The following is a 24,263-nucleotide window of genomic DNA, read 5'->3' as shown; positions in this document are numbered from 1 at the left end:
TCAAACAAAAAACAACGAAGTTATTATGTTGGAAGAAAAGCCTGGAATTTTAAGAATATAGTGTATTACATATAACCTAATCCTCTTCAGAAATTAAATATTTAGGAACTAATTTTTAGAGATTTGCTTTGGAAAGTTTTGAGGAAATGTTTGGAAAAAAAATCATACTGATTTTGAGCTTGTTTGACTTGCTTTTCTAGCTTCAACTTGTAGTAATTAATGTCATGTGAGGAACTGTATATTTGAACTTAGAGGGAGAGTTCATAGTTATAGCATGCAAACTCATGTTTGTCCAGAGATGGATGCAGTGAAGTACTCGGTCAAGGTTTGTTTCTTCCAGTGGATGTGGCTGCACAAAAGTATAAGCAGTCACACCAAGTGAAGGTCTCTTGAGACCACAACTACTTTAGAAAGAATGTTGGCTGATTCAGGTGAGAAAAAATTGTGTAATTAAGTAGTTACTTTAAAATTCTTTCAGAGTCATGGGATAATCATGTACTTATCAATTACTGTGTACCTTTTGCTTTGGTGTTGATAGCTCTCTGACACTGTACTGCTTGCCCACAGCATTATAAATGTTCATGGAAAATGTACTCCACAGCCACTCTCTAGTTCTATGCATTTTTTCACTACAGAAACAGCAAGATTGTTTGTATCTGTTGAGCTGAAATATGACATCTTTCTGTTGAAAAAAATCTTTCCCTTGGCTTATTCCCAACCTTAGCCAGGGGTTTGTCCCAAACGTTCCTTCCCATACCTTGGTAGATATAACAAGGTAGAGGCAGGTGGGTGGGGTGAGGAGGACTTAAAGCAAAGCATGTGGAACAACACAGAGGTTCATAGATGTAGTTCACCTCAGGACTTAGCTAGTTTCTGTGGAAGTGTTATGACCTGGATGAGTCTGAGGGAATGCTTGTGCTGTACAGCTCGGAGTAGTTGACTTTACTATTTTAAAATTAGCTGTTACAATGTAAGTATTTGGAGTCATAAGATCAACTGATCTGTATCAAGCAGGGTGCAAGGAGTGAGTTGTTACCTTTATGAGCATGTAGCTAGGAATATTTGTATTAACCCAAAACAATGGTGGGGAATTTCGGTTTGTCTGAGTCTCCTTGGGAGGGGGAGTTTGAGTACTTAATCCAAGTGTCTTTTAACAGCTTAAGCTTTTAATTGAAATTTTGGTTTCAGAAAATAGGCACTGAGTTTCACTTGATTTCCGAGGTCATGTAGAAGAGCACCTCTACATAGATTGGGAAGCCACTTCTGCCCTGAAATTCAGAGTATGACAGTTAAATTTCAGCTGACGTGGTTACAAAAATAAAAGCAATAAGAGCATCCTCTAGGTGATTACAGTTTAGGTTATGGAGGCAACAACTGCTTTCTCTTGGCTTGTTTGGCATGTTGAAGGGCTAGAAAACACGTTCCAGGAATTTGCAGACCTGATTACAAGCCTGTTGAAAACCAGACTTGCATTGTTTGAAACTGTGGCTGTGTCCCAGAAGTGTGGTTGGTGTTTTCAGAGGAGTTGAGTGAGGCTGGGTACCCGGATCACATGAAAATTGAATGGAGTTGGACAACTGGCAGAGGCTAACGTTTGTCCCCTTCTCGTCTTTCAGTATCTAAATCCTAGCAGAAAGTTCTGAATTTGATTTAATCATTTTATCTTTGCCTTCCAATTTATAACATGTGACATTGTTTAATACAGGACTAGAATGTTTAGATCTGCATGTGTAAAAGCAATAAAGTAATTGGTATACTGTACACATTCACAGTCATCAACGGGGAAATGAAATGTATTTATCAGATTTTGTTCAGATTTTATACTTGCTGACTTGAGTTTATTTTTCACTCTTTTCATCTCTCCTGACAGTTTGCTCTGACTTCACCTTTTTCATATCAGTTCTGATCTCCTGTAAGCTTGCCTGCCCAGGAAGTTGTACTTCCTTTCCTTCTGACCAACACATGGCAAGCATTTTCCAAGTCGTTACTCGTTCTGCAAACGTCTTTGGCAGCTCTGACATTGCAAAGTTTCATGTAATGCGTCTGTTAGATTTTGGCTTTTCTCATTATAGGGAATTGCTTGTGTTCTTCTGCTTGTTTCATTAATCTTTATTAAGTAAAGATGTAAGCTGTCTTTAATTGAATGTTTTCTTTTGGCAATAGAACAAGTCAAAAGGTGTTTCTCATTAATTTGTTATTCAGCAGGGATAGCCATCTATCTGGATTGAATTTGTGACAATGTTTAGTCCCCATTTGTAGAAATGCCGATGTTGAACATATTTTTCTATGTTTTGCTCAGAATATCCTATACAGGCTGACTTTATAATGTCATTTGTCATGTGGGAATTGAGCTACAGGGAATTGGTCTGTGTTGACAGCATGTCTCCGTGTTGTTTTTTTCTCTCCTTTTAGTACAATGTGTTTTATATTTTGTCTTATAAAGTTTTATCATGCTATCAAATCACGAAGAAGTGCAGAAATAATGGCTTTTGGTTTTCTCTAGTGTATGATTCAAATATTTTGGACAAAGGTCATCATGAGAAATGCTGACCTTTCTTTTTATGAAACAGAGTAGCATATTTGGACTTTCCCGTAGCAGTTAATTGCTAGGCCATCATTAGCTTGAAAGCAAATGGTGTTAAAGAGATGAGTGTGTTGCACTAGTGCTTTTTCCTCCCTTCCAGTTTCTGTGCTTTTAGTTATGCATTATTATTTTTTTTAAACTTCTTTCTCTGTTGCTTTTTGGAAGTTGCACGCTGTGTTTAAGTGACCAGTACCCTGGGAAAAGTGTTAAAATTAATCAAATATGAATCAATTGTACAACAACATCAGAAATGAAGAAGTATTTTTGTTAACCCTTGTAAAAATCCCAAATGAATCAAAGGTTACCTACATAAAAATATATATATATATTTTTTAAGGTGATTGTCATTTAAGTGATGATATTGTAACACATTGGTGTCTGTTTATCCCAGATGCTTGCATGCGGCTCCTAGTTGAACTGTTTTTATACACATGTTAGGAATTCTGTCATCATATCATCAGTAACTCCTAAGTAAGCAAACGGAGTGTCCAAATGCATGTTCAGAATGCGACTTGGAATAGCATGAGATCTACAGACACATGGAAGTTCGTCTGGGATATAGTTGTTTATTTGGTTTGCCTGCTTTCTTAAAATTTATGAAGAATGCCTGCCATAAATGTAGCTAAAAATCCCACTGTCATCTGGCAAAAATGAATTAAAGCTATGTTGTAGCTGACATGGTATTATAAAGCTAAACCTGGGAAGATACATTAGTCTGTTTTTCTAACAGAGTTCTTTTTGGACACAGTTTTTGCTAGCATTTTTGAATTTAATGTGACACTTTTGAGCATCTGGCATTTGGCAGCTTACTAATAATACTTTTGTGCAGTCTAACAGCTTTTACCGTTATTGAAATTTTCCTAATCTTCAGCCTGACCTTTCTCACTTCATAATATTTATTTCTGTCCCAGAACAGAATTATTTAGGGTGGATTCCAAAGCAGAGTGTGTCTCATGTGATGAATATATTCTAACAATTTTGATTGTATTTAAGTGGATAAACTAGCAGTCGCTTGTTATGACATTGGAAAGTTTGGGAAAAAAATAACGCCATATGATGCCTGTAAATATTATCATTTTTTCCTGTGGTATGTTTCAAAGCTTGAGAGCCATCACATGGCACTCGTACACTAGTTGCAGAAATGATTACCTTCATGGTGTCAGAGGTGACTTCTGTTTCACACTAATTGGCCCCATTTCATCAGAGCAGGAATGTCGCTCCAACTCTGAAGTAGCAGCTAAGTTTTATTTCCCAATGAAGAGTGCTTTTATTTTATTAGTTCTCTCTGATCTGACTAGAAAAATCTGGGGAAAATAAATAGTCTTTCCATTTGTCAGCAATTGTTGCAATGTATTAACAATGGTATAATTTAGTCAGATAATAGCAGCAGTCTCACCTCTAGCTCTAACTTGATGGATGTATATTGCCAATATTTGTGGGAAACTTGCTGAGACTCACTTTACCAAATAAATCTGCAATCAATTGCAATTAGTGCATTGCATAAAGTCACTACTTCTGTAATGCCTCGAATGAGTGATGAGAATCTGAGTAATTTAGTGTTTATTTTGATGTAATTATCTTCTAGTTTTGCTACATAAATAATTTTTAGGCATCTTGAGCTTTCTCTTGTTGCACTATATTGAAGATTTGATCTTCAAGCAACTGCAGGTGTTTTAGAACAGCTGTGAGCTGCATTATTATTCCATCTTAGTTGCTTTTTCATCTCATGCATTAGTTTATTCAACTTTAATTGTAATATGCCCCCAGATTTGGTGTGTGTGTGTGTGTGTCAGTGAGGGGAAGATAGTGGAAAAAAGATGTATCCTTTACATCATATTAAGTGTGTCTCATTTTGAATATTCATACAATGTATGTTATGATGCTGCATACTAACAAAAAGAAATGGGTGGCAATCTTAAGTTAAGGGTATTAGGATATTCTCTCTGTAATATTTCAACTGCAAGTTTGTCTTCAGCCGCATGGGAAGTTCTGAAAAACTGTGGATGCGAAATACATCCTCTAAGGCCACTTTTTCGTTCTTAACTTATGTATCACAAGGGATACAGGATTGCCTGTGCAAGGCTATGGCATTTGCTTTGTAAATACTTTCCATAAAGGCCTTTGTTTCCTTTAAGCTAACACAAGGTAGCCAGCACAACTTGTTCTTTCATACTTCTCTCACATCCTGTTCATTTTAAGATGCTCTTTCACATGCAGAAGATAGACTTGGCTGAAGGCTCAACACAGCTCTAGGAAGATGTAGGTGGAAGTGATTTTGCTGAATAAACACATGGTCCTTTTGTGGACATTTGCAGTTTGCGCTCTGGTGGTTTCAAATGCTTGCTATACAGGTATATGCTTTGAAGATGGCAATTCTTGGGAAGAACTTGGAGATCTGTCTGGGGGTTACCGTGTCTTGTGATCAGTTCAGCTGGTTGAAAGTTTGTGCTTTCCTTCAAGCTTTATGTATTTGTATTCCTATTTTTTTCTAAAACATCTGCACTGCGTTGTTTCATTGACCTGTGTAGTTTACTCAAATAATAATGTTCAGCCTTCTTTTTTTTTTTTGGGTGGTGGGGAGGGGGAGGATAATGGGATCTTTCATTTTCAGAAATAGATCTTTCACAGTTAGATGGCTTCCTTTTATTCCAGGCATTTCTGGGCCAAGCTATCTACAATGACAATAGATTTTTGCCCCCACAGTATCATTGTCAACTTAGACTTTAAATTAAAACCAGAATAATGTATTTTTTCCTTTTAAATTTATTATGACCTTTGAAAACTAATCAGACACACCTTTACAACCTGTGATTTTAACCAGAAAGACGTCAAATAATCTTCTGTGTCTTGAAACCAGGCTGTTGTCATGTGTGGAAAAGAACTTAAAATCTACATTTCTAAAATACCACTAGAAAAATGTGTGAATTATTGCCTGTCACCTTTCCTGAATTTAGTGTTTAAGGGATGGGTGTTTGTCATTACCAGAAGAGCGTTGCAAAAACTTTATAGTTTTTCTGTCTACATACTAAATGTTTAATTATCAGATGTTTTCTGTTTATGAAAACGTTTTTGTGAGCAGATTTGTTGAGATGTCTTTTCTTTGTTAATAATTGAGGTCAGTGCATAATTTCTCACTTCAACATGCTTTTCACTATTCAATTAAAGTTGTTTTGAGTATATTTTTTATTGAGCAAGATTTTGTTTTTGAAGTGGGCCCACATATATTTAAATGATTTTAATGCTACAGTTCATCTCAATGAGATAATGGTATATGCTTAGAGCTATTCAGAGCATTTTGGGGTGGGTTCAATATTTTATTTGCAAATCCTGTTATGCTTGCAAATCAACACACTATTACTTTTTGTAAACTTGAGTCCGTAAGTATAAAACGAAAGGTCACTAGTTGCTCTTTAGGATCTTCCAGTTAGCCAGTGCCAGAGAAACAATTTTTAATAAAAGTGAGTAAACTGGCAATTTTTTCTTCCCTCTTTCGTTTAGTGAAGTCAATAATATATAGATTTGACCATAAGAGAAGTGTGAATCCTTTCTTCTGAAATATTTGTTTTGAGGCTACATCAATGAAGTCTGTGTTGGCTGTAGTATCCTGATATCCCTTGTAGTACTGAATGCAGAAGCTGAGTTCCTTCTCAGCCTTGAACAACTGGGATCTGATGTCTCCCAGAAAAAATGTCCTAGCAGGAAATTAGGATATTCTGTAGTACAGTGGGGGGAATTGATGTGTTTGTTGGATATTGTTTTTCTTTGTATTATTTACTAAATACTGGGGTAGTAAAATACTTTAACCGCAGTTCGGAAATGATGATTATTCTCTTGCACTGTACATTAGGAGTCATATCTGAATTTTGTACATAACAACATTGGTCCAAATGGAGGAATTGAAGAAGGTTATCCTAATAAATTGTGACTTTTAATTTTGTGCTGTAATCAATAAAGCCAACCTTGACTGTCACATCTACTAAACAGGCTCCTAGAAGATTATTCTGGGAGAATGAGAAATTTTTGTCTTGCCAGTACATGATGATATATTTTTATTTTAATACTGTTCTCACAGCTGAGAGTGATATAGAAACATTACGTTAAAAGTGCCAGCCAAACTAGAATTCTTGTATGTAACATACAGCTTCTAACAGTTTGCTCCTGTAATTGGGGTATTTCTGCTAGAGATTTCTGAAAAGAGAAAAGAAAGCATGAGAGTAGCTTTTGAATTTGTTACCTCTTTAAGGAGGAGGAGAAACTTAAATCTTTGACTTCTAAAGGCTCTGAGAATTTCTATTAGTTTAAATAGTAGAAATCAAACATTTTTTGATTCCCTGTTGACTTCTGCCCTCTGTGCTGATGTTCACTAGTTCCATAAAACGAAGAGCAAAAAGAAACCAGCCATGATGCTTTGACCACTGTGTCATTGCATTGTACAGGCACAGTGCGTTTACAGTCTCCAATTTCAGTCTAAAATTATTAGACTGAGAGGTGGTAATACCTGGAAGGGAGACAGAACTGATATCTGGATTTGGTAACTTCTTCAGCTGGATCTTTCTGATGTAGGAAGATCTTCTCAATGAAGATTTTTCAATAGTTGTTGAAAGAACATAATGAAGTAAAGAGGAGATAGGAAATCTATCCAGAATTAGGATCAAAATCCTCCTCATCAAGCACATTAATAAAACAGCCACTTACTCTTAAAAATGTGCAGGAATAAGTAGAATACAATAACATTCATTGGTTGTACAGTCTGGACAACTTGTGAACAGAAGCTGATGAGAAATATTAATTGGTTCCATTTCTTTTCATTCTAAAATAATAAGTGTTCTACTTGTCCTCGATTGAATTACTATTTGCTCTTTTTCTGTTTTAGGTTATGGTCAGACTGGTCCAATGGTTCAGAGAGGTGGATATGACTCAATTGCAGCTGCTGTTTCTGGTCTCATGCATATCACAGGGCATGAGGTACAGTGCTCAACTTTTAAACTTAATAGTATCGTTGACATACCCTATAGTGACTAGTGTATGGAGTAAGATAGTCTATGCTAACATGTGTTATGCATGCCCTCCACAATCCAACAAGAGGTCTTATTTCTGTGAATCTAATAAAATGATAGTACTTATGCCCTTGAGGTATCTCATGCCACGCTCGCAAAACCAATGCCAAGCCCTGAGAAGCAGAAAATGGAAGAAAAAGGGTGTCCTAAATTTTTGGTGAATGAGTAATCAATAACTTATGGTTATTATAACTTATCTGTTAAGCGACTTGCAGACACTTCAAGAGCTATAATAGACACATTGTTGACTCCTGGATAATGGAACCATACTTGTATAGGAAGCCTCACCTGTGCTTTGATATAGTGAATACACCAGCCCCTTAAAAGAGGGAGTTGTGAAGCCACACAGATAACTCTGGCAAAGTATCTTTTCAGTCATCCTGCCCTAAAATACCCAGAGACATGTCATTAGTGGCTCTGGAAAAGCTTTATGTGCTGCTATTCCCACTGATATCCAAGATCTTTGTTAGCTGCAGCAGTGCAGGAAGCATTACAGAGGTAACTTAGTATCTGGATTCCAGGAATACACAGAATGTGCTGGTGAAATAGGCATTTACTTAAGCCATTTTGAATCACCTACAGATGCAGGGAATGTGGTCTCCAAATGTTATTTCTTAAGTGAGGTAGTACTACAAGTCTGTTCTCTGTGTCATAAATACTAGATAGTCCTCTGTGCTCCTGATAGTCTGGAACCAGTAGTGCAGATCTTTGTAGTATGACACTTGCATGCCCTAAATAAACAAGGAGCTCAGCAAGTTTCTGTACTTAGTGTCAGATATTCATATTTATTGAGTGGGTTGTTGAAAGCTGACCACAGATGATCTAGACATTACTTTAGGACTGATATTCTGCCAGTAGATTTGTTTTCTCCTGTGAACAATGGCAAAACAGCAGAATGCTGTGTTCCAGACAATTATTGTTACCAGTCGTCTTTCTAAGGTGGAGCATTAGGACTGAGGAAGCTGAAATATCTCTTGCCTAGTGTCCTAAGACCACCCATTGCTGCTATGTTAATGCTAGATACGCATAGAGTGTTCCATCTCAAAACACAAGAAAATATAGTTGAACGTGCTCCTCACAGATACTTCCCTTCTGATGTGTAAAGCACATATATATTAACCAATGATTGAGCACAGTAATTCTAGATTTCAGTGCTTCTAATACAATGCCAGAAACTTCATGCCCACTTCAAAATGTACTGAACAAGGCTAGGTGGAAACATAAATTGTTAGAAAAGGGCAAATATTATTAGTACTGGCTAAATAAAAGGGTATGGAGAATGTGTTAAAAATGTTGAGGGGGGAAAACAAACAAAAAACAAACAAAACACAAGACTCTTGTGAGGTTTTTAAATATGTAAAGGACAGAAAATATAAGTGTTATGAGAGCAGTATTCCTCCATGGCATTTATGGAAATGGCTTTAATTAAAAGGTTGTGTTAAGACCTACACTGGGAATCCAGATGTTTGCATCACCTCACCAGGACTTGAGGCGATGTGATCAAGAGTCATTTAATCATTGTTGGTAACAGTTTCATCTATTCACTGGGAGATTTTAACAATTCATTCAAACTTAGTCATTCTCTTGCATGATTAAAATAAACATGCTAAAAATTGCTTCTTATTTTTCTTCATTTGAAATTGGTCATATATTTTATCAGTTTCTAAAAAACATTTTCTGATGTATAGATGGACGGTTTTGTTTCAAATACTTAAATAGTCAACAGCTCCAAAGATTCAAGTGTGTCTTTTTGTTGTGGTGAAAATTGACCAAAATGTTTTTAAAATCACACTGTATGCTTGCTTAAAATTTTACTGTTTAAAGTGTTATTTTCAAGTAAAATTCCCATGTTCTATATTTATACATGTGCCTGATTTTATTGGAATTCAAACGCTACCAGCTCTGAAAAGGGAAGAAAAAGCTTATTTCAGTCAGCATGTAGAGAAATGGCCAAAGAAGAAAAAAGAATTTTGCTCACTTCTGTGATTTTTCCTCTATTAAAACTTGTTGTTTGTTGACTAGATAATGTGAATTTGTATACTGAAAATAACATGATGATCTGAAGTACACCCCAGTAAACTAGATTATGATTTTTTTTTTCCTTACAGTAAATTGAAAATGTTAGTCTTGTGAACTGGTGAAAAAAAGAAATAAAAGTTAGAACAGATGATGTTTTTGTATTGCCTTGTGGTGTAGCTATTCATAATCAGCACAATAACATCAGTATAACGGTGCTCTGTGGAAACTTTCTTTTTGTAAACAAGCTGTTCAGTCTGCTTGCAGGACAGTCTTAGAGGTCTTAGCTGCAGTAGACAAACTACGAGGTTGAGCAGCGGAAACAAAACATCTGCATACATCACCGAGGGGCTTAGTTTTAACGTGTATTAATACATATGTAGAGCTCCTCATGAAGCATTTTAATAATAGGATACTAAAAGTTATGTTCTATATCTGACGTTTTAAAAATGGATAGAATTTATAGCAACATGAATTTTAGTTTAGAGACATTCCATATTGTGAGTTTGACTTTATTCCAGCCATCTGGCTGCTGATTTAATGTCTAAGAAAGCAGTTTACTGTTGCAGATCACTTAACTTTCTTGGGTACTGAGCGGCCATGCCTCCAGTTAGTAAACTCTAAATAGTATTCCATGAAATCTATATATTACCAACACAGAGGTTCGAGTAAAACTTCTTCTGTGACAAAATTGATGGTTTGTAACATTCTTTTTCCTGCAATACTTTATATAATACTATCTTTGAGGCATTAAAGAGATCACAGTGGAAGAAACTAAGAAGAAAGTTTCTGACTAAAACGAGTATTTTTTTCAGTTACCTTTTTGTTAAGGATATAGCGAAGGAAGAAAAAATATAATACGAAAGTGGAATGTACCAAAAATACAGAACAATATCACATTTGGCACACAGTATAAAACTCTTGAATACAAGATTGTGCTTTTTTACATGATTTTTCAAGATCTGAGAGAAGATTCCCTCATAAAGAAATCTTGTATGTCTTACCTTTTTTACTTCTTTGCTAAGAAATAGCTGTTACTGAAATAGTGCTGACTATTTTTGAAAGATTTCCAAGCAAACTTCTGAATCTTGAAATCAAACTGTCTTTTGCAATATTGCAATTAAAGGCACAAACTTTGTGCTAGTGTTTTTGCTGATCATACTAGTTTGTGCTAGTGTTTTTGCTGATCATACTAAACCAAGCACATTCAGTGTAGAGTAGAATTGCTATCTTTAAACTGTATTTTCATGTGTAGATAGGGGGACTTGCATGGAATTCAAGCTGTTGTAGCTTGTTCAAGCTAATGTATTTGACTACCTCTGTATTAGAAATGTTATGACACCTGTAAAATCCAAAATTCTGGTATGTATGAAAATTTACAAGCAACAGAGTGGAATCTGTTTTGTGTAAATCTGTACCACAAATGCATTTTGAAATGAAAGTTGATGCTGCAGGCCAGATTTTTTTTTTTAACATAAATTAAAATATGCTAAAAGGACTGAGTTTACGCTAATGACACTTTTATTGTCCCGGAAGACATAATTTATAGATACTTTATTGGCTAAACACCACATTCAAGTTTTGTATTTGATGAACAGAAAATTTGTACTTTAACATATTCAGATATATTAGTGTCAGATGAATATTCCTTTGAAAATTTCAATGACTCATTAGGGCAATAACTTGTACATAATTAAATGAAAAACAATTTGGATGCAAGTTCCCTTTAGATCTCTAAGTGGATCATTACACAGAATGTTAGATATCTTTATGGTGGTGCAGCCTATTTAGTAAGCATTCTTTCTTGATGAAGAAGCATTTTTGTTTTACTGAGCACAGAACAGCAAAGCATGATTGGGATCTACAGTACCAGAGGGGCCATTCTTCAACTTAAAAACAAACAAACTCCAACAAAAGAGTACTCATGGTATACAGCGCAGAGCTGTTGAAAAAAATATAGCCATTGCTGTTTCATATTAGCTTCAGCAGTTATTTCCCATCTGTAAAGACTACTGGACTTAGAATACTTTTATTAAGCATGTCATTTCAAAACAATTTCCATTTCTAAGGGATCATTTTTGTATTGCTGATGTAAATTTGGGAAGAGAAATTATGTCTTATGTCAAATAACAAAACAAAACAAAAAAAAGCCATGTGTTGTTGCTATCACGGGGACAGATTGTGTTGACAAATCGTAAGGAATTTGGCAAACAGCAAAAGTTGAGAATAAAAGTGTAAACTGGTGGTAAGATTGAGCAATAGCAAAGCACAGTGTCAGAAGAAATGGTCTGCTTTATTGGAATGGATCTTCTGTTCAAATGAGCAAAGGACACGTCCTGGGGCTAACCCTAACTGGAATTCAACACAGCCTATGAGCCACGGCCTAAACCACTTTCTCCCTGACCCGAGGCTACACTTTGTTCTTCTACTAGAACAGTAATGTCACTTTAGGGTAGGGAGAAAGAGCTTTGCTTTAAAATCATTTGTTTGAAGAAAAGATATTGTATAGGCCCTTACTTTGCTTGGGGAACTGGTATAGTGTTAGCTACAGAAGTACTGTGGTGTGCTGTCAGAATCTCCACCTTTGATGAGAGGTTTTTCCAACAAAGAAAGGTTTATCTGTATGTATGGAACTTCATCTTTCATCTAAAGCAGCTTAATATCCCTTGTTCAACAGGACAGATAAAAAAAAAAAACTAAACCTATTTCACAGTAGTAAGAGCATGCATCCTGTCACAAAAAAGGCACAGGGTGGACATTAAAAGCTGAGTAAGTTGGAAGATGGCTGCTACTCAATTATATTATTAGACATAACAAAGAGGAATGGAAATTGTTCAGGCTGCTACAGAATTATAGATTGTGGAGGGTTAGAATGAAGTTAAAGCCAATGTTTAAAATAACATAGCAGTACAGAGCTAGTAGTTTGATTTCTTGATTAAGGGGAAATTGTGAAAATATTTTTATAAATAAAAGTTAACTTTTTACAAAGGCAAAGGAAGCGTTAGCCTTAAAAGTTTAGGTACTTGAGGAAGGAAGCACTGGAATCAAGGATTGAGAAGACAAATTCAAATGCAGCAGTCTATTAAAATAGCTGTGTTTTTTATATCTTCAAAGTGTAATTTTCTCTGTTAAGGTTGAAATCAATTGCACTTTAAAAATATTGGAAATTGTTTTCAAACTAAGAAGACTGAGAAGAGCAAAGAACTACGGTTCTGCCATGCAAGGAGTTATGTACCTGGGCCAATGTACTGTGGAAATCCTTTAGACCTTTGGCTTTCACTCTGTTGTCTCTTTACAGTATCTCTTTCCTTTTTGTATTCATGAGTGGAAGCACTGATGATAATAGGGAAAAAAGTAGCATAAAAATCATTTGTAATTTGCAGGCTTTACAGCATCTTCAGGTATGGAATTGTGTGGATACTGCAAGAGTATCTTTTTCAGGGGTAATTTTTGTTTCAGTTCACTCAAAGATGCTCTTAATCTCTTGCTGCTTGCAATGCAGATCCATGTAAATACTTTTTAAGACAAGTCTTATTCAGAATGTACTATAAACAAAGTAATGTTTTGCTGTTTCTTGATTGTTTTTGTTTCTTTTGATTTAAATTGGGGTGTTTTCTTTTTTCTTTAGGAGGGTGAGCCAGTTAGAGTAGGAGTAGCCATGACAGATCTTGCTACTGGGTTGTATACATGCGGAGCAATTATGGCTGGTTTGCTTCAGAGGTATAAGACGGGGAAAGGACTGCACATTGACTGTAATCTCATGTCATCTCAGGTAGGAGTTTAAAAAAAAAAAAAAAAGCTTTTAGTTGCGTAGATGTTTGAACCTAAAACCCACCATTTTACCATGAATTAATGTAAATGAGTAGGTACAATTTATGAAAACCATAATAATGGTTTCATTGACAGTTTCTATATTCTACTGCTCTGAGAGTGACCGTTTTATATGACATGTTTATAATTACTACAGCAATGTTTGGTTTTCACTTTTTACAAAGGACCACTATGTTCTTTGAAAACATAGGTTAATCAAGGCTTATGATCTCCAAGAGACAGTAAGTAGCAGTTGTAGTAACAAGTTGGAGATAGACAAGCATAAATGGTGACACCAAGTGTTGGGAGGGGGGCCTTGGCACTTGCTAGTATAACTACTGGAGCGATTGAATGTCTTGAACAAAATTGCCCAAAGTTGTCAAATAATCAAGTGTCACCAAAGTATCATAGAACTATGGAATGGTTTGCGTTTCAGGGACCTTAAAGATGACCTAGTTCCAAACCCCCTGCCATGGGCAGGGACACCTTCTGCTAGACCAGGTTGCTCAAAGCCCCATCCCACCTGGCGTTGAACACTTCCATGGGGCATCCACAACTGCCTATCCATTCTCTGCCCAGCCTGTATCTGTGCTTGGGATTGCCCTAATCCATGTGCAGGTTAAGTAATCTTATCTGGGAGATCTGCCTTCTATTTCTGGGAATTCAAGAATAAAGTAAGTGTGAAAATGCAGTGTTTTCTATAGCTGCATTTAAAAGAAATCTCATCAGATTTGTAAAGACAAAGATGTTTTGATCATGACAGCTATAAAGTATACAAGTAATAATGAAAACTTTTACGTTGCGTTTGAACATTTAAGCACCATTGGTATAATGATTTATACTTCACAAAAATAAAGTGATGTTGCTACAAGGTGTACGTGATGAAATTATATGTTGACCTGCTAATGTAAATACCTTCTGGTAGAAGCAGGGAACATGATTATATAGGAATTTTGGTGTACATTTTAAAATATATGTCAAGACTGTAAGTGCTACTTATCAAAGCTATAACAATGCTCTATTATTTTCTTCTTTATTCAAATGTATGTTTGTTTACAATGCTCTTAATTTCTTTAAATCATAATACCTGTAAGTATGTTTGAGATGGTACAGTGCCTATTGCACAACCTGCTCTAAGTTGGCCCTTCTATGACCAGGAGGTTGTACCAGATGACGTCCAGAGGTCCTTTTCAATTTATATCATTATATGATAATGAATGAGACTTGGAAGGTTTCACTCATTTTAATATCTACTGAAATTAGATCTGGAAAGGAGGGGAAATGCTTGCTTAAATTAACATAGAATTTTTAATTTGTTTCAGAAAATTTTGTGAGGACTGAACCCTTTATCAAACTTAACTGTATTTGTAAATGTTGTGTCTGGACTTGAAAAATGTAGTAAGCAGTTTAGAAAAATATTTTAAATATATATTTAACTCTTATTAATTCTTTTTTTAATATATTAGTATTTTTTATTTCGTTTAAGATATTTTATAGTGTTTTACATTACTGCAATTTTTGCTTAATATTTTCACTTCTAATTTTATTAAAGGACTTCCAGTAGTTTTCTGAGTCATTCTGTGATTTCTTGATTCTTTGTTCCACTGCTTTTTGTCTTTTTAATTGATTCTTCTGAATTTCCTGTATTTAGTGGAGTCCTTTAAGGGTTGGTACTGGGACCAGCGTTGTTTAATATATTCATTGATGACTTGGATGAGGGAATGGAGTGCGCTGTCAGCAAGTTTGCTGATGACACTAAACTGGGAGGAGTGGCTGACGCGCCAGAAGGCTGTGCTGCCATCCAGCAGGACCTCGACAGGTTGGAGAAGTGGGCAGGGAGAAACATAATGAAATATAACTAGGACAAGTATAGAGTCCTGCATCTGGGCAAGAACAACCTTAGACATCAGTATAAGTTGGGGACTGCCCTGCTGGAAAGCAGTGAAGGAGAGAGTGGCCTGGGGGTCCTGGTGGACAGCCAGATGACCATGAGCCAGCACTGTGCCCTTGTGGCCAAGAAGGCCAGTGGCATCCTGGGGTGTATTAGAAAGGAGTGTGGTTAGTAGGTTGAGAGGGGTTCTCCTCCCCCTTTACTCTGCCCTGGTGAGACCACATCTAGAATATTGCATCCAGTTCTGGGCCCTTCAGTTCAAGAAGGACAGGGAACTGCTCGACAGAGTCCAGCGCAGAGCCACAAGGATGATTAAGGGGGTGAAGCATCTCCCTTATGAGGAAAGGCTGAGGGAGCTGGGTCTCTTTAGCCTGGAGAAGGGGAGACTGAGGGGTGACCTTATTAACATTTATAAATATGTAAAGGACGAGTGTCAGGAGGATGGAGCCAGGCTCTTCTTGGTGACATCCAGTGATAGGACAAGGGGCAGTGGGTGCGTATAAGCTGGAACATGGGAGTTTCCACTTAAATATGAGACAAAACCTTTACGGTGAGGGTGACAGAACACTGGAACAGGCTGCCCAGCGGGGTTGTAGAGCCTCCTTCTCTGGAGACTTTCAAAACCTGCCTGGACGTGTTCCTGTCTGACATGATTTAGGTTTTCCTGCTCCGGAAGGGGGATTGGACTAGATGATCTTTCAAGGTCTCTTCCAATCCCTAATATTCTGTGATTCTGTGATTATTATTTGATATTTTATCAAATGCTGAAAGTAGTAAGAGTTAAAGCTAGGTGTTGGTGTAACTCACATTTCACCTTCCTTTTTCAGCACAGTTGTCTTTAGAATCTTTTCCGTTGGTTAAGGCAACTTTAGCCATGCAAAAAAGTATTCTGTCTTTGTGAAATTTACATCTCTGTTCACATCATCATCATTTGGAGCCATTCATAGACATACCCAAGAAAGGGAATGAGCACTTGGATGCATGTTGGTGAACAAAGCATGATCTGTGGTGTTTGACTTCTTATATGCACAGCTGAAAAAGCAAAATGGTGAAGGGGACTTTTTTTTCGTATTTTTGCTTTTATATATATTATCTCATTTTATACTTGTTATTAAATTATTTATATAAAAGTGATTAAAGAGTAATTCCATGCATGGGCACTCTAATTCCAAAATAAATGTTTTTATTTACCTCAAACTTGGATAAATTAAAATTAAGTAAGTTGATGTTTTGGAGTAGAATACATGTATGAGTTGTTATTCAGAAAACAGTTATTTTGTTTTAAATAACCCTACTACCTCAGTACAAATTAACTCTGGGGTGTTGGCCCAAAGCTGTAACGAGAACATTTATGTAATTGGAAAAAATATTTTTGGATCAGATGATGGAGTAAAAAAACCCAACACCAAAATGTGATCAACCCCATTAAAAAACATGTTAAAATAAATGAAGAAAAAATATAACTGACAGTTGAGTCTCTCTGAGAACATCTAGTTGTCCTGGTTTTCTCTCTTTCTCTCTCTCTCTTTTTCTCTTTTTCTCTTTCTTTTTCTCTCTCTTTCTCTTTCTCTCTCTCTCTCTCTCTCTCTTTCTCTCTCTCTTTCTCTCTCTCTCTCTCTCTTCCTTCCTTCCTTCCTTCCTTTCTTCCTTTCCTTTTTTCCAAAACTGTTTTCAAAGGTCAATGTCATCAAAGACAAGAAAAGAACAAAATTTAAATAGTGTTGAAAAAAAATTGCTCTCAGTACTTCTTGTGGTAATGTTTTACAGGGAAGTTAGACAACTACTATGGTACAATCAGGTTCTTGAAAGATCCATGCTTTTAGAGTGATTATGTTTTTAGCAAGCTGAGATATCTAAAGCTAGCTCCTTCTGTGATTAATGTTTAAAGAGAATATGTCTTTGAGATTTCTTATGGATGCTGTCAAAACAGTAAGGAACCTGAAGTTGTAGACTTTAAATTCTGGTTGTTGTTGATTGTGGATCTAGATGTCAAATAAATGCATCACAATAACTTTTCCTTCAGTGTGGGTTTCAATGAAGTGTAGTTATTTTTTAATGAGGAAAAAAAATCCTTTTTTTTTTTCCTGTGTGTTAAACAAAAGTACTGCTGAAATGTCTTCTTATTAAGTGTTATGACAGCAGGGACCTATACGAAACTTTTGGCTTCTGACAGCATTTCATGCACTGATCTGATGTGCTTATACCTTTTGTACATCCCTTCACCTGAACTGGGAATTCTGAAACAAGACCATAAATATAAAGGTAAATGGTATCTTTTATATAATCTCCCTCTCTCCCTCTCTCTCTCTCTCTAGTATCTTCAGTGAGCAGTGTTGTGGCCGTCCAGTGCTTAAGGGGATCTTAGAGGAAGGATATGGATGAACTCTGTATCAAGGAATGTTGTGATAGGACAAAGGGCTTTAAACTAAAAGAGGGTAGGTGTAGGTTTAGATTAGATATAAGGAACAAATTCTTCACTACAAGGGTGGTGAGGCACTGGAAGAGACTGTCCAGAGAAGATGTGGATGCCCGATCCCTGGAAGAGTTCCAGGCCAGGCTGGATGGGGTTTTGGGCAACCTGGTCTAGTGGAAGGTGTCCCTGCCCATGGCAGGGGGGTTTGGAATTAGATGATTTTTAAGGTCCCTTACAACCCAAACCATTCTGTGATTCTATGAAAACAAAACAACAACAAAAAGAAAACCCAGGCATTAAATCACATAAATGCTAGGAAATTCCTGAAAAACAATTGGTTTATTTTATAGCAAGAAACCTAGCATGTACATCCCCGTCTGTATCTGTGCTATTACTTTTCTGCATGCCTTATAGAAATGCAAGAGGCTTCTTTTTTTGTATAGGGGGATGCTTTTGATGTTATTACTTGCAAAAATATGCTAATGACAGAGATCACAGAACTGAATTCATCCATCAATGAAGTTTTTTAAAGAAATCTCCTTCTGACTGGCAAGTCTGTTTAATATTTGACTGGTCTATGTAGAACAAGTATCTGATAGGAGAAATCATGTTCTCTGAAAATGTTATTTATAGAATATCTTAAAACATATCTTCCTTTCAAAGTCTTTGTATCAAGCGTTTTTGCCCAATATAGCAGTTTATTACTATCAAAGAAGATTTCTTTCCCCACAGCAAAACAGAATTCTAGGATTTTACCGACAAGAGAGATACAGTGACCACTAGAATGTGGTCTTGCAATGAGCACAAACTTTCTATATCTATCATCTATAAACTTTTAACCCATGTCATACAACTCCTTTGAAATTTTTGAAATCAGATGATTTACAGTTCTCAGCTCCAGACCCTTCAGCGTCAGCATCTAAATAGTGTCCTTTAGATGATGCTAGTAAATAAGAAGGAAGTGGGTTTTGGATTTGGTTCCAATTATGCAATTGTGCCTTTTCTTCTGTTGTGGCTTAAAAAAAAAAAATCTCTTGGAAGTTTTAATATCCTTCCTGTATTTAATTACAACCAGGCTCCAACAAATACTGTAATAAGTTGGTTTCTCTTGGATTGAAAATCTGCAAGAAGTATTTTACATTTAACATTTCTACAGTTTTGGAGTGTAATTTTTTTCCAGATTCCACAGACAGGATAATGCAATTAATATTGTTTGTATTAAATGATTGTTCATCAGACATTTCTCTGCTTCTTATTATTATGTTTTGATTTGTATTTGTCATAGGAAACTCTTCATCTTCTCCAAATTTTAAAGTGACCCTATAAAAACCTAGGAATTTGGCATAAATTATTTTTTAGATCCTATCTGTATGCTTTAGTGTGGCATTTAGTTTATTGAGAAAATGGTGAGGTTTAGAAACTGTTAGTTTTTGTATTTGAATCCCTTTTTCCCAAAAAGTATGTGTTGAAGGCATAGCTGTTTAAGGTACTTCAAGTGCTCTCTATTTAGAGCTTTCATGATATGTCTTTTACAAATTATTAAATATAGGTGAAACTTGTAGTGATTGCATGCTACCCATAGGGCATATATGGCATAATGGGATCCCTCGGCGGTAAGTTGTGTGAGAAATACCAATCTTGGGACTCGGGTGCTATTCAGGTTATCATGGTGGTAGCTTGTTGCTTCTCTGCTTGATAAGTTATGAGTTCACTGAATACAGAATGTAAATGTGCTTTTCCAGAGGCCATTGTTTCTGGTGATTTCAGAAGCCAGCTAGCAGGACTCTTGCATGGTTGCCTTATTTTGTCTATGGTTTGAATAAAGAGTTTTTTTACAAGCTTATAAAACATCCTCTTTGCAAAATATATTCTGTCATGTTATAAAAGTGTGTATGCACTGTATGGAGATGTGTTGTCTTTTTCATGACACAGCTCTGATATGGAAAGATAATAAAATCTAAATTAAAACAAGTGTTTCTTTACATATATACAGTGCCTCAGACTCTATTCTTCAAAATTTCAATTGAGGACCTCAGTATAACTGAGAACAGAAGTTATCCCTCAGGGTTTTAAGTGGCCAGAATTTTATTGAAGTAGACCAGAAGACCACACTAACATGACAGTAACTCAATTTAATATTGGCCTCTGTGGAATGTGTGTTGTGATTTCTAATGATTAGTTAGTCGTTGGTAGATCATACTCCAATTGCATCTTGGATTTAGTGGCTTTCTTTTCGCTGTAAACAGAGTACTTAGCCAGATTGCAAGGAAAATTTCTTCTTCATTTGCTACTTGACAGTGAAGTCTGTGCCTTTTTGTCTTTACTACTATTGTTTCTTGTGCTAATGAAACTAAGCCTGAATGTGTTGCAGCTTCATTTTCCTCTCTGGAGCTACCTCTGTCATCAATTAGAGAAAGACAAAAAAAGGAGATAGGAAAAAATATGCCCACTCAATACACAGAAAAAGCCAGTTATCTGGAGTGGGAAAGGGGGAGAGTTTGAAGACAAAGGAAGATATTTCTTCTAATGAATTTATTATTTAGATGACCTTTGAATATGAGTGCAATTTTGAAAATGGAATCAAGATGTTTATTGTAGTTTATTACCAACAGATCATATTTTGGGATCATGCTAAGTATTAGGAGAAAAGGAATAACCTGAGTAGTTCAAAAGAAATGGCAATGATATAAGCAAACAGTAGCAGAATAAGTGTTCAAGGCCAGGCTGGATGGGGCTTTGGGCAGCCTGGTCTAGTGGGAGGTGTCCCTGCCCATGGCAGGCAGGTTGGAACTGGATAGTCTTTAAGGTCCCTTCCAACTCAAACCATTCTATGATTCTACGGTCTTTGGTTATGCTGAAGGAATGGTAACTAAGGTTTGAGCAGTGCTTAATGTGACCATCTCAGATAGCTCTGACTGACTGTTTTATTTTAAAGGTGAAGTAAAGGATGATGCTGGAACAAATTTGGACTAATGACTTTTTTGGTCTAATGGAGTTTGGCTGCCATGACTGTATTTCTCTTTGTATTATTCTGTACGGTATTGTTTCCAGCTCTTCAATTAAATTGCAAACCCTTCAGTGTAGTGACATGCTTAGGCCAGAGGTTATGATTCATTATTTTCATATTATGTTATAGTGAAAGCTATATAAAAAAGTGCCCAGACTCTGGTTTAGAACTTAAAAAAAAAAAAAAAAAATTGAAAAATTCTACCTAAAAGGCTGAGTTCAGCTATTGGTAAAAATACTTTGCCTTCTTTGGAATGAATATTTGTAATACTAGATTTCTGTGATGAAAATTATGTGAAATTATTTTGTAACTTCATTCAAGCTTACTCTGTAACCTCTCTTTCTTTTTTTTTTTTTTCTTTCTTTCTTTTTGGTAGTAATTAAATAATTTTCTAAACCTGTTAAGGAAAAATGTCGTTTTTCAGAGAAGCATGTACAAACTTGTCACTGTTCAAAATGTCATGCAGAAATGCCATATTTTGACTCCAGACACATTGGTAATTCTAACCTCATTTTTTTCTAAATCTAATAGGACTTTGGACCATGTTTCTTTTTGAGTTGTATGTGGCTTAACAGCTCCGTAGATGAACCCTGTTTGTGGTGCAGACAGCATTACAGTGCTTAAAAAAGCAAGGTGGACAAACGAATGGAGGGTGTTCATTATATTTCTGTGCCTCTGCAACATCAATCTCATGAATTGAAATATGTGCTATTTCTAATATTTCATTCAATTGCATGTGTCTGTTTCTTGTGTCATCCCTGTAGTGCATTAGCACAGAAGTACTTAATGGGCAGCATCCAAACATCTTTTAGTGTTACATTTAATGCCAGTGTTGTTCTGCTGAGGTAATACAATACATGACTTTTTCTGCTACCCATCTCCCTCTATTTCTGTGTGCTTTGTGTGCAGGAGGATATTGTTACTGCGGTCTATGCAAGAGCAGTTGAAAGCAAAGTTTTTTTCCCCCCAAAAATTATTTTGTTGGGTTTTCTTGAAAACCTTCTGTTAAAATTAAGCAATGTTTTGCTTTTTGATGGAGTTTATCTTCCATATCTATACAAAGACAATGATGTTCTTCATTCAAAGCAAGCAGTCTTCTGGACATAACTGCCTTCTGTGTAGAAATTCTCATGTTTGTTCTCTCCTTAATCTATATAATCTGTTTTCCTACAAAAAATGGCTATTTCATATTAAAGGAGAGTAAGTTATGGACTGGCTTCAACATCTCAAGCTGTTAAAATTAGCATTGTTTTTGTGGAGAGACAATAATCGACAGAGCAGATAATAGCTTTCTCAGGGACAGGCAAACTCTTATTATTTTATTTTATTTTATTTATTTATTTTGTGTGTGTGTGTAAGTGTTAATGCTGATAAATATGGAGACAAAAAGATGAGTGCTGTAAATGGTTAGGTCTACGCATACTTTCATTGTAAATGGCACTGTTTCTAATCTAAGATCAGAAGTGAGAAATGCCTTAGTACAACTTATTTTGAGTGTTGGCAGCTTTACATGGAAAAGTATCCTTCTTACTGATTCAATAAAACAACAGAATCCTTCACAAAAGTGTATGTGGCATCCAAACTGGAGCCTCTAGATACTACCCTGTAACAAACAGTAAGAAAAACTACTATAGTTATTTTGATGCCTGTTCTCATAGGTAATTAACTTTTATATGAACAAAGTCTGTTTGTCTGGGTTTTATTTGCACATTTTGCTTTTTTTATTCTCAATTATCAAATTTAGCTACTTCTTTTAAGTGCATGTTATTCTGTGTTTTGCAAGTATGCTTACAGTTCTTTGCATGAATAGAAGCCACTTTAAGAATTTGATCCATGCTATTTTCTAAACAATCAATGAAATACAGCCAGGTACCAACAGAATGAAAACCTAAATATTTTAACTTGTAATTCAACTTTTATTTATGCCTTTAATAAAGGCATAGGTTCCTAGTGGTTAAGGCTACAATTAACGAATATTATAAGAAAATACATCAGAATATTTAAAAATCTATATAAAATGTAGCAGAAGAAACTTTTAAGAAGTTACATTTTTGATGGGCTTGGTAAAGCTGTGTAAAAATGTAGAGGGTAACATATGCAATATATATTCTTTCTTCACAGAAGATGGAGAGCTGAGGAAATGATTGTAGAAGTGTCATTGTTAAGGTTGTCCGATATGTCTGTTATCAGAGTCTGGTTTTAGTTGCTTGTAACTTCACTGAAGTTTTAACTGTTTTGGCCGAATTTTCCATGTCATGGAATTGCCAAAAGATGATTTGTTTTCAAAGTTACTCTTAAAGTGATTCATCTGTTTCCAGGAACAAGTTATGGGAAAATACGTTGATGGGCACTTTTTTTTTTTTATTCATTCTCCTGAGAAACTCAGTGCCTTCATTCTTTGGAGTGGAAACTTTAAATTTGGTAGATGATTCACCCTAGTTTCAAGGAAGTCTTTTGAAAGGAACCCAGGATGGCAGAAGGTGCAATGTGCACAACATATGGTATTCATAAAGGCCAATAGAGACTCTCTAGGAGATTCAGTGGAGCATTTGGACTGTGTATTCCCTGAGAAGTTAAAAGTAAATAAATACCTAATATATACATGAGCTGACAGTTTGAGAAGGTAGTATATGATTGAGGGTTGTATATCATAGAATTATAGAATCATTAAGGTTGGAAAAGACCTTCAAGATCATCTAGTCCAACCATCCCCCCTACCACCAATGTCACCCACTAAACCATGTCCCTAAGCACCAGGTCCAACCTTTCCTTAAACAACCCCAGGGATGGTGACTCCACCACCTCCCTTAGCAACCTGTTCCAATGCCTGACCACTCTTTCTGAGAAGAAGTGTCTCCTAATTTCCAACCTGAACCTCCCCTGGCACAACTTGAGGCCATTCCCTCCGGTCCTATCATTAGTTATCTGTGAGAAGAGGCCAACCCCCAGCTCCCCACAACTTTCAGGTAGTAATATGTGTAGCACAATCTTGCAGAGTGTATAGAGTAACTATTTCTGAACTTTGGAATTCTTGTATGTTTTGTTGTTGTTGTTTGTTTGTTTGTTTTTAAATTCATCTTTAAGTGAAGTAGTATGTTTATTTACCCTTTCAGAAAAAGCTTATTAATATGTTGTTTCCATTAAGAAAACGCAACTGATTCTTCCTTCAAAAAATATGTTGGTTTCTTCAACTCATGTACAAGAATTTTTATTATTATTTTTTCATGCCAGTACTGTCTAATAGATTTTATGGTCAAGATTTTTATTTCTGATACTTCATCTAAAATTCTTCTTGTAAGTCATTTTTCTTGAAGTGGCGAGTAAGGAGACAGGAGTCCATTTGGCATTTACTTTCTCTTGAAACTGTGTGCTGAACAATACTTGTTTTTGAAATTTCAAGTGCTACATCTGTTAGTTGCATCAAGTCTTTACTGTTGTCAATATTAATTGAATCTTAATGAAGAGATGATCTCTCCACTGGATGC

At 35.9% G+C, this 24,263-nt stretch overlaps 1 protein-coding gene across 12 annotated transcripts in view; it reads left to right on the top strand.

Annotated features, from left to right (window-relative positions):
- The window catches only part of SUGCT (succinyl-CoA:glutarate-CoA transferase), a 328,922-nt gene that overhangs the window by 33,222 nt on the left and 271,437 nt on the right, over positions 1-24,263 (top strand). For 11 of the 12 annotated variants that reach the window (XM_050709076.1, XM_035552596.2, XM_035552598.2 and 8 more), the window contains 2 exons: positions 7,458-7,549; positions 13,286-13,429. In XM_050709076.1, the coding sequence (XP_050565033.1) occupies positions 7,458-7,549; positions 13,286-13,429 (236 nt within the window). The remainder of the gene's footprint in view (positions 1-7,457; positions 7,550-13,285; positions 13,430-24,263) is intronic. The other variant, XM_035552601.2, reaches the window with a different exon arrangement.

Source organism: Cygnus atratus, chromosome 2, assembly GCF_013377495.2.
Source record: "Cygnus atratus isolate AKBS03 ecotype Queensland, Australia chromosome 2, CAtr_DNAZoo_HiC_assembly, whole genome shotgun sequence".
NCBI classification, from domain to species: Eukaryota; Metazoa; Chordata; class Aves; order Anseriformes; family Anatidae; genus Cygnus; species Cygnus atratus.
This window is presented reverse-complemented; position numbering and strand designations above follow the sequence as displayed.